Source organism: Petaurus breviceps, unplaced genomic scaffold (genome assembly GCF_028583685.1).
Source record: "Petaurus breviceps papuanus isolate PSGF00001 unplaced genomic scaffold, PetGlider_PUasm1.0 90849, whole genome shotgun sequence".
Taxonomy (NCBI): Eukaryota; Metazoa; Chordata; class Mammalia; order Diprotodontia; family Petauridae; genus Petaurus; species Petaurus breviceps.
In genome coordinates, this window is record NW_027187361.1 from 380,936 (window position 1) to 390,960 (window position 10,025).

Consider the following 10,025-nt stretch of genomic DNA (forward strand, 5'->3'; position numbering starts at 1 on the left):
TAAAACACTTTTGAAAAGCTCAAAGCACTATATAATTGCTAATTATTATTTTTAGTATTATAAGTTCTATAGCATAATAATTTAATCATTGCATTGATTAGATTTAAGTCTTTCAATGTCATTCATTTTCACAATACTGTTATTGTATAAATTGTTCTCAGAGTCAGATGATATTTCATAGGCCAATTTTCAATTGAATTCAAGAAGCATTTGTTAAGCATCTCTATATGCCAGGTATGGCACAAAATGATAACAAGTGATATAATCCTTGTTTTCAAGCATATTATATTCTCTTGGAGAGAAACAACATTATACAAATAGATCGATTCAAAATATGTAATAGTAACAGGGGTGTGCTGAGACCCTTTCAGGACTGGCTGCTGCAGACATTGGTAGCTTTCTGGTTTTTGCAATGGAGCAGGTCTTTGGAATGGATTTATTTGCTGTCATCTTCTGGAAGCTATAGAGGTCTGGAGAAAGTCCCCAGAAGCATTTCCAGTCCAGAGTGAATGCAAAGAAGTTGCTGCAGTCAGGCCTTCATCCCTAGGAATTGGACCACTCTGGAAAAACCCTCAGGCCAGACTGGGAATGTGGTTGGTAAACCCCTCTTTCCCCAGTTCTGATAGAGTTTATCCAGAAGACTGATTTAGTAACCACCAAAAAAAAAAGCCTTTGGAGATTAATAATATAAAATATAATAAAAATAGGGAGTACCCTATTCTGAAATGTCTTCATTATTTCAGATTTGGAAATTATATCAAACTCTGGATCACCAGACAAAGTTTTGTTAGGTATGTGTTCTCCTAGCTTGCTGCTCTACCAAAAGCCCTGGCCATATTTCTGGGGACAACTCTGCTTTTTGAGATAGGCAACAGGTATACCTATGATTGACAGTCAAAACCAGCTGGCTTTACCCTGTCAGATATACAGCAGCATAGTTAACATTTATAGAAAGAGCTACTACTTTTGAACTTTGGTTTTTTTTTTTTTTTAAGCAATTGGGGTTAAGTAACTTGCTCAAGGTTACACGGCCAGTCATTTCTGGATGGGTGCTAAGTATCTGAGCCCGGATTTGATCCAGGTCATCCCGACACTGGAGACGGTGCTCTTACTCGCTGAGCCACCTGGCCTCCCCTAAACTTTGGTTTATATTAAAAAAAAAAAAAAAAGGTTTACAAGAATCCTTCATGATTATCCATCCATTTTGAGTTGCATTTGCTCCTAGAGAGCACAAAACTAGTTCTGGGATTGTGTATTTGAGCTTTTTAAGAACAGCATTGTTTCAAAAGTGGAACTCCAGCAGCAAAAATGGTGGTGGTGGTGGGAGGGCAGTGGCGTTCCCCCCTTGTTTCTGATGGCTAGTGCCAGAGTTCCCAAATGAGACGGTGGTTAAGATAAGTGAAGCCACATGTGGGAAACCTGGAGAAAGCCAGCTCCTCCAGTTTTCTATTTCTCTCTGAGTCCAGAAGAACCTACAGCTAGCGGGAAAGCTGAATGATACTATGTGGGAACCTTGGAAATCCAAAGCCAACTTCACTGTAGAATTTCTCTTTATTGCGGTATGACAACTTATTGTCTGAAAGTCCTACAAGACGAAGCAGCCTGTTCTCTCCTTATGGGGGTCATTTGCAAAGCTCTGCCCGGTCATTTAGGCTAAATATATGGACCCTTCCCCATACCTGTTTCCTGTCATGATTCATGAGTAAACTTTTCGTTTTAGTTACTCATCCTCACAGTAACCTCATCTAGTAAATGCCTTCAGGAAACAGGCCTTATTCTGGGGCCCAGAAATAGCCAATTCAAACAAGGTAGATTCTCATGGGGATTGGGCTCCAGAGATATAGACTTTCTTGTCACAGTATCCTGCTGTCACCCCTTGAAATTAAAACCTGGGCCCTGCCAGTGCAGGTGGCCTGATGGATTGGAGCTCTTATGGGGACACAAAGGAAGACATACAACAAGGCCATCGACTCTCCAGGATGGCCAGATCAAATTCAATGCCTTGATTTGAGTCCAGGAGCAGAGAAGGAGCCAATTGCAGCTATCATGTGTTCCTTGGGTCTGCCATCCTTCGAGGGCTGGCTGCTGAGTCAACTGTGGATCAGAAGGTTTTTCAAAGGGCACAGCCAGCCTAGCTTCCATCAGAAATTGGACAGAAGGATAAAGAGGAATTTAATCGCTTCTGAACCTTAATGGAATAGTGTGTTCGCTTTTGGCTACCATATCCAGCAGGGGACTTGGAAGAACTGACTTATTCAGGTAACTTACCTTTAAAGAGTGTTTATGCCAACTGGCACCAGGGGGCGATAGTGATCTAATTAAATTCATCACTCAAAGCTTTCCCATGAAAAATAAAAAACGGGGCTTTTCTGATAATGACATTAGGACTAACCTAAGAGTCAGGATGAGTTCTGAAGAAAGTTATAGGTCCTCTCCCCATTTTTCATCGGTCTGCAGTGGCTCAGCTGTGATCCTCCCTGCTTAGTTTAGCTGCCCCTTGTGCCTAGTCCCTGCAGCTAACCATTGGCCCACCAAATAGCTATCTGAGGAAATATTTAGGATTAAAATAAAAACATCAGGGAGGCTTTTATTTAAGCAAGCTCAGTTCTCAGAGTTTTCTCTCCATCTCCCCCAACTCTCGTTATCTTTACTCTTCCCTGAAACAAAACAAACCAAAAAACAAACAAAAAACCCTTGTTCATTAAGGAAACCATTGGGAAGGGGGAAAGGAGGTGATGGGAGTTTAGAAAACTCCTTCACAACTCTACTATTTAGTGATTTCTATAAGATGAGGCCATCAATGGGAATGTCCTCGGGTCAGACTTAGATCATTTGCTGCCATGTGACATGATAATCTGATCTTTAAAAAACAAACAAAAAACAGAAAGAAAACCCCACAAACTCATGGAAGTTCCCATGAGCTCAGGACTTCAAAAAAACATGGGTTCAGGCAGGGTCATAAATAGCTTATGTTGTGCCACAAACCCTTCCTTCTTCAGGAATGCAACTGCAGAGCTCACAGGGCTGTCCAGAGGTCATCCAGCCCATTCCTTGTCTTCAAAGAAAGCAGTTTTCACTCTTCTGGATGGATGGGCACCGCTTCCATCCTTCATTTTATCTAACTCATAGCCCTCCTGTAGAAAATCAAATCCCTGTGTCTGTCCTTACCCATAATAGGAAACAGCTGGCTCTTGCACTTTCCGGAATAGCCCTTCCTCCACCTAGAACCTGCCTTGTCCCCTTCAAGCTGAATAATCTGAGTTCCTTTAACCTTTCCTCTTCTGTAACCCTTTAATCTCATACTGTGTCCTCCTATGAACTCTGGGTAAATTCTCCACACCTCTCTTAAAATACGAAGTATAACACTGAATCCAATACTGTGGGAAGGGCTTGCCTAGTGCTAATTCATCCCAGAGGAATTACCTTTTCTATATCCCTACATCAGATATTTCTCTCCATAGTGACGTGCTAAAATCTGTTGTCACATTATATTTCATTGTGGAGTTCACTGCACCATTAAACCATACTTATCTTGTCAGTATGCCTAGTCTTTTCTTCTCTTGCAAATGTGCAATGGAACTCACAGTGTCATAGAATTTGAAAGCTGTAAGGGACATCAGTGCTGTCTAGTTCACATCAAATTACAAGTATTCCCATGATCACTCATGTAAGTGGTCATTAAGCCTCTGGTTGGAGACCTTTTAGAAGGGGGAGGGGGATGGGGAACACACCACTTTGAGGCAACCCAATCCACTTTTGAATAGATCTCATTTTGTTTCCACAAGAGTCTTTGTGCTTCACCCACTGAACTTTTGCTAGTACTTACCTTCTTACTTTTGTTATCTTTAAGTCACTTCTTTAGGGGGGAGTTTTCTCTAGTCAAAAGTGAGGACTATGGCACCCAGGGGAACCATGGTCTGATTCAAGGGGTGTATAATTAACTAATTGCAGGGTCAGATGATGGGATGCACCTCACACTTCCCATAATAGCAAACTTAGGCTTATTTACAACATAGCCAACCTACTCCCTTCACCCATTACAGCTCAACACTCCCCCAATCTATCTCCATTTCCCTCCCATGGATGGTCTGGTGTTGGGTCCTCAGGACAATAATAACCTATATAGTACTCAGATTCTCACAGCAGCTACCTGGGCAAAATTCCCATTTTGATTACAACAGTTCTCGAAGCCCTCAAAGAGAAGTTGCCTTCTGCATTTGTGGAAAGCATACCCACACTAGCAGAATTAAAGATCCTTGAAGTATTCAAATATTAGCTACTTTGCTCAAATTGATACCATTGACAAATATAGTCAGCAAACTCTATGTTGGGAGAAATATTTAAGAGTTCCAGATCTAGAATGGATTCTTGAATACATTCCGTCTCCCTGGGTTGACTTTATATCTTTGACAATCACTCTTTGAGTACAAGATTTGAGTGGGTTTTTTTTTAAACCTGTTCACTAGTAACAGTGTACATAAGAAGTATAACTATGAAATAATTCAGTTCAACAAGCATCTCTTAAATGCTTGCTATAAGCAGAGAATTCTACTGGCAAAGACACAAAGTTCAGATAAGACTTGATTCCTGGATGAAAGTAACTTTACAGTCCAGTAGCTGATGAATTTCTTTAAGACAAATAAACAAAATGCCTCCAAATGACTGGGTCCTTCAAAATAGTCAACTTGGAAGGGAATACGCTTGTTCCAACAATAACATTTCTGGAATGCCTCATTTGGGTCTGCCTTTAGAACAATTTATGAACTACACTTGAAAATTAGTTTTAATAGTTTATATTTTTGTCTGGGAAAATACACAAAATGCTATTGTTCATCTTGATTTTCCACTTTATCCACTGGACTTGAAGCCAGATGACTTTTGGCTTTTTTCAAAGACTGAACCCACCCTCAAAACAGCTGGTAAATATCAGAGCTGAAACTCAAATTCAGGTCTTCCGACAGAGTTATTTTCCCATTATACCAAACTTTCTCTTTCTGTAAAAGAGAAGGCGGATAAGTGAGGTTGGAGGTATAACTCCCCCAGTCCCAGCATATTAAGTTCCAGGTAGTAGGCACTTAAGTCTTCCTTGAATCAATGAGTCTCAGCTCTGATACTGACCAGTTGTTTTCAGAGTGGATTTGATCTTTGGAAATAGTCAAGTCATCTTGCTTCAAGTCTGGTGAATAATGTGCATAATCAAGATGAACAACAGAGTTTTTGGTCCTTTCCTTAGATAAAAATATAAAATTGGAGGCATAACTCCCCAGTGTCCAATACACAAAATTGGATATAATAGGCACTTAAATGTTCATTGAATAATGTTGTTGAATATTTCCTGGATCAGTCTACTAAGCCATTGTAGATTATCCTGCCAGAATTTGTCCTTTCACTCAGCTAAGGAAAAATGAAGGAAAAATGGAACATCTTTTCATTGGTTATATCAATCATTGGGATTTTGACTGCCACAGGCAAACCAAAAACATTTGAGTTTGAGCACAATGAACATTTGAAGAGATTGGCTGCCAAAGCATTGAGAGAATACAGAAAGGACTACCAATAACAGAGTCCTTTCTCCTTTTTCTCCAGGTTCTGAGGCCAGCACAATTGAAATCCACATACCGAGTGGATCCCAAAACTTAAAAGATGCTGCTGCTCCAGAGGGGATCAGGGGGGAGTCATGAAGGGCCAACCTCTTGAGGGCTGAGAGTCTCCCACGCTGAATTCTTAAGGCCATTGTTGAGGCTTCCTGCTCTTTGGAGTAATGTCTCCTTCCCATCCATTCTGTTGCCTTTCTGTTACTATTACCTTTACTCCCCTCCCCATTCATTCTCCTGCTTTTGAAAAGTTTCTAACTTTTCCCTTACAAAAAAAAAATCGCTTTTCGGGTAGATGAATGAGCTGTAACTGTAAATGGAAGAGTTAACTTGAACATTCCCTTGTAAATGAGCTGTGCAACAGCTTATCTCAGCAATGTCACTCCCAGGCAGTTTTCTGAAGCTGGCTGGAAGCCAAAAGCTTGCTCCAAATCCTTTCCTGGAAAAATAAAGTGCTTTTAACTCATTCTGCAAGGTTTCCAGTTTTCTTCAAGGTCAACCTTACAAGCATGCTTGTCTGCAGATTCACCCTGGTAATGAATGAGATTCCAGTGGTGACAAACGGCAGCATTGGTAGTAGCAACACACTGTATTTTCAGCCAGATAAATAAGCTGTAGAGGAACTGAAGATCATAGTCTCTGTGCTACCATATTTGGTGGTGAGAAGATGATCTGTTTGGATATCAGGCCTTGTTTTTGTCCCTGACACTATGTTGAGCAAAAATATTTTCAGAAGAACTCTTGGAACCTCTCTATGACTATGATTCATGTAATATTATTAACTGACAGAAGCAGGAAGAGAGGAGATTCCAACTTAGCAAGCTACAGAGGCAAAAGAAAGACTGTGCTGAAATGCTAGAACATGAACTGATATGTTGCAAAAATAACAATAATTCCAAAAATAATAACCCAAAAAATAAGTGAAGAAAATCTTATAGTTTCAGAACATCAAACATTATTGACTATCTTCTATTTTTATATCTCCTTTGTCTAAATATATTTCCTTCCTTCTCCCAAAAGCCATTCCTCATAACATAGAATTAAAAAAGAGACTGAAAAAAGATTTTCAGCTAAAGTAACCATGACATCTATTGAGTTCACAGTGCCTGGCACCTAGTGAACATTTAAATAGATGCTTGTTTGTTAGTTGATTAAATTTGACACTATGTACAATGTTCCACACCAATATTATCTCACCTCTGCAAAGAAGAGTTCATAGAATCACAAGAGCATAGATTTAAAGCCAAAAGTGACAGGTCTTTCCAGGAAACTGAATGTGGAGGAAGTTTTTTCCTCACTTCCTAAGGGCCAAGCTGGAACATGATTGCATATTATTCAGTTTGGGGTTTTATGATTTTTTTCTATGACATTTTTACAGTCATTGTAGATGTTTTTCCTGGTTCTGCTTATTTCATTTTGTATCAGTTCATATAAATCTTCACGTAACTACTTCTCTGTATTCTTCATATCATTGTCACAGCACAGTAATATTTCCTCACATTGATGTATCAGTTGATGGTCATCTATTTCAATGAGTAGTTTTCATTCCCTTGAAGTGAGATCATTTAACCTGTGTTTTCTGCAAATTCATGGTTGACATGTGCTGTATTTTTGTTGGTTAGAATATGGCCACCATGTATATTACTGTAGTAACAATAATAGCTCACATTTATATGGTACTTTAAAGTTTATAAAATACTTTGCACACGTTAGTTCATTTAATCCTGACAGTGATCTCATGATCATATTGTTAGCCTAATTTTACATATGAGAAAAATGAAGTCCTAGAAAGTCAAATGACTTGCTCATAGGTACAAATTGTGTTACAGGGATTTGAATCCAGGTCTCTCTTGATTCCAAGAACACTCTTATTTCCACTACACCTGTGTGGTCCTTGTCTCAGTACATGGGTTCTTTCTGGCAAGAAAAATTCAGGGGTCTCCTTTTAGCCATATTGAGTATGATTTCCATACACTTTGGCCCATTTCTTTAGGCAGACATTCATAACCACTTTGTGTCATGGACCTCCAGGGGTACACTGGAGTTAACAACTTTCTCCCCTGCCCCCCAAAGGATATACTGCATATATTAAAATCTAATCAACATTGTAACACTTTCTCCATCACTTTCTTAAATCTAGAAATTGACAAAAACAATAAATCAAGCCCTGATGGTAGCACATGTCCATTTTTGGTGTAAATGCTCACAATGAAAGTTTAACAATTGGCTCTCTAGAGCCGCTAGAGCTGGCTCCAGTATACCACCACACAGACCCCTTTGGCAGTCTGGTGATCCCTATGGACCTATTGTAATAATAAGGTTTGTTGCTAACATTCACATTTGAAGAAAATGCTAAATTTCAGTTAGAAGTTAATAAAAATAGAGGTGTACTTTTTTTTCCTTCCAAGGTCATGGACCCCCATGTGTAAAAAAAAATTAAGAACTCCTACTTTGAAAAAAAAATTATTTTTAATGTTCAACATTTGCTTTTATAAGATTTTGGGGTTTAAATCTCCCCCCTTCACTTCCCCTCCTCAAAATGGCATGCACTCTGACATAGGCTATACATATATGATCATATTAAACAGATTTTCACATTAGTCATGTTGTGAAAGAAGAATCAGAACAAAAGGGAAAAACCTTGAGAAAGAAAAAATGAAAAAATAACAAAAGAAAGAAAAAATCATCGGCTTGGATCTGCATTCAGACTTCAAGTTTTTTCTCTGGATGTGGGCGGCATCTTCCATCATGAGTCTTTTGGAGTTGTCTTAGATCCTTGCCTTGCTCAGAAGAGCTAAGTCTAACAAAGTCTGTTATCACACCATGCTGCTGTTACTGTGTACAGTGTTCTCCTGAAGAACCTCTGCTTTGGAACATTTTACAAATAAGCAAGTACCAACACGGAACCTTCCCGAGCGCAGAGTGGAACATTGTACCTCAGATTCTCTTTCATTCTGGAAAAACTGTACCATTAACCCTCCACATCCTCAAGTTCAAGTTCAAGATTTATAATTTTAGAAACCCTCTTTCTGCTACAACTCATTAAAAGAGAGATAAGGATGTGTTTCAATCTGTCAGGACCTAATTGAGGTTTTCCCCCTCTGATAAATAGGACTGAAGGAGTATTTAAAGGAGAGAAGAGAGCTTTATAACAAATCCAGAGTATCTAGGGCATTTGCCTGTTAATTTGTTAGCAGAGAACCTATCCCTTAGGAATGAAAATACCCTTCTCTTCTTTTAATCACTAAGCATTTATTACATGCCTATTACGTAGCAGTCATTGTTCTATGCTCTGAGAATTAAATGACAAAAGCAAAAGTCCCTGCTTTTCAAGGTCCTCATTCTTTTGGGGTAAGGGAATGGAAGAAGAACCTACTATGTGCCAGGCACTTGTGCTAAATGTTTTTAGCATTTAGCATTTGACACAAACATATAGGCATATAGGCATATACAATATAGATCACAATAATTAATGTGAGGAGTTACTAGTATCTGGAGCTTGAGTTGAATCTTGAAAGAAGTTTGAGTGATGGACATAAGAAAATACATTCCAGGCACAGTGGTTAGCCTGTGCAAAGCCTTGGATCTGAGGGATATAAATGGCTTAAATGAAGAATACTAAGAACGCCAGTTTGACACAACCACAGAGTGTGTAAAGGAGAATACTGGACTTGGTATTAGGAAGACCTGAGTTCAAATCTGGCCCTAGACCCTGTTTGCCTTGCTTTCCTCATCTGAAAATGAGCTGGAGAAGGAAATGGCAAACCATACCAGTATCTTTGCCAAAAAAATCCAAAAGGGGTCACAAAGGGTCAGACAATTGAAACAACAACAATTGATTTCCTATCTCACTCTCCAAAAAATGTACATAAACCTTCCCTTTTCCCCCCTCCAGCTTCCCATACCATTCTTCCTTGCTCCCTCTAAGCTGAAGACCTTACCTTTATCTTGTTTTTTGGTGAGACAATTGGGGCTAAGTGACTTGCCCAGGGTCACACAGCTAGTAGGTGTCAAGTGTCTGAGGCTAGATTTGAATTCAGGTAGTCCTGACTCCAGGGTCAGTACTCTATTCACTGTGCCACCTAGCTGCCCTCCTACCTCTATCTTTAATTTAGAAAATGACTTTCTTCTTTTTCCCTTCTTTTTATCTCAAAATATCTCATCATCATTCTCCACTCTCTTCTCTTTTCTCCTTCTCTGACATTAAGTGGCCCATCTGTTTGGCAAGGACACATGCCTTTGATTAATCCCTTCCAGTTTTCTTCAACAGATTATGATTTCAATTATCCTCCTCCTCCTCCTCTTCCTCTTCTTCTTCTTCTTCTTCTTCTTCTTCTTCTTCTTCTTCTTCTTCTTCTTCTTCTTCTTCTTCTTCTTCTTCTTCTTCTTCTTCTTCTTCTTCTTCTTCTTCTCCTTCTCCTCCTCCTCCTT

At 39.3% G+C, this 10,025-nt stretch overlaps 1 protein-coding gene across 2 annotated transcripts in view; it reads left to right on the forward strand.

Annotated features, from left to right (window-relative positions):
- Positions 1-10,025, forward strand: part of GPR143 (G protein-coupled receptor 143) — a 94,921-nt gene that overhangs the window by 58,988 nt on the left and 25,908 nt on the right. The window contains exon 9 of one of the 2 annotated variants that reach the window (XM_069072810.1): positions 5,587-6,041. The exons of the other annotated variant lie outside the window; for it this stretch is intronic. Within the exon in view, the coding sequence (XP_068928911.1) occupies positions 5,587-5,681 (95 nt within the window). The 3' untranslated portion in view covers positions 5,682-6,041. Of the gene's footprint in view, positions 1-5,586; positions 6,042-10,025 lie in introns of those variants that run through there. 2 annotated transcript variants of the gene reach the window in all.